At 65.1% G+C, this 1,090-nt stretch overlaps 1 protein-coding gene across 1 annotated transcript; it reads left to right on the forward strand.

Moving 5' to 3' along the window:
- Positions 1–6: 6 nt before the first annotated feature.
- LOC104983193 (forkhead box protein M1-like) lies at positions 7–762 on the forward strand (the record flags this gene model as incomplete). Its single annotated transcript, XM_010832652.1, has 1 exon — positions 7–762. A coding segment is annotated over one exon (756 nt), but the record flags the coding sequence as incomplete, so codon positions are not given.
- Between the last annotated feature and the right edge of the window lie 328 nt (positions 763–1,090).

The raw sequence follows: 1,090 nt of genomic DNA on the forward strand, positions 1-1,090 counted from the left end.
TGCTCCCCAACCCCCAGGCCCAAGAAGTCCTCCAGCACTGGGTCCAGGTCCCCCCCCTGCCGTGTCTCCGACCTGCTGGTGATCAAATGCAGGGAGGGGCGGGAGATGAGCCAGTTTCGGAGGAAACAGCACCTCGTGCTGCCCCACCTGGACCAGCCCAAGCTGCTCCTCTCTGAGGGCCTGGGGGCTCCCCAGCCAGCCCTGGCAGGGCCCCCACAGCCTACCTGCCAGCTCGGCTCCCCGCCAGAAGACGGAGGCCCCTTTAAGACACCCATTAAGGGGATGCTGCCCACCTCCTCCACCCCCAGCAAATCTGCCCTCCCCACGACCCCTGAGTCCTGGAGGCTCACACCCCCAGCCAAAGTCGGGGGGCTCGACTTCAGCCCTGTACGAGCCCCCCAGGGTGCCTTTGGCCTCCTGCTGGACTCCCTGGAGCTCGCAGATCTCAGTGCCACCCCTCTGAAAAGCGTCCCCCTCTTTGAGTCCCCCCGAGAGCTCCTCAATTCCGAACCCTTTGACCTCGCCACTGACCCCTTCGGCAGCTGCCTGTCCTCCGACATGGAGGTCCCCAAGCCGGGTTCCCCCGAGCCGCAGGTGGCCGGCCTCTCGGCCAACCGCTCTCTGACCGAGGGCCTGATCCTGGACATGATGAATGACAGCCTCAGCAAAATCCTGCTGGACATCAGCTTCCCTGGCCTGGAGGAGGACCTGCTGGGCCCCGGCAGCGTTGGCTGGACTCAGTGCATTCCTGACCTGCGGTAGAGGCAGGACTCCTGCCCCTCAAGCCATCCACTCACTCTCCAGGTGCTCGGGGGCCGGCCTTCCGAGTCCTCTGCGAGGACAGTCTGCAAGGGCCATCCACTCGCCCAGTGCCCCACTCCCCAGACTGGCGATGCTACTGAGCCACTCCTGGGCCTTCTGCAAGCAGCAAGGTCCTGGGGGCTGGTCTCTATGCCCCCAACTCCCCACCAGGCACTGAGGGTGGGAACAGCAGAAACAGGGTGAGAAGGGAGGAGGGGCCCCCAGACCGTTGGCATCTGTGCCCAACAACATCCCTCCGCCTTCCATGCTACATGCAAGGTGGCCCTTG

Source organism: Bison bison, unplaced genomic scaffold, assembly GCF_000754665.1.
Source record: "Bison bison bison isolate TAMUID 2011002044 unplaced genomic scaffold, Bison_UMD1.0 scf7180017833849, whole genome shotgun sequence".
Lineage (NCBI taxonomy): Eukaryota > Metazoa > Chordata > Mammalia > Artiodactyla > Bovidae > Bison > Bison bison.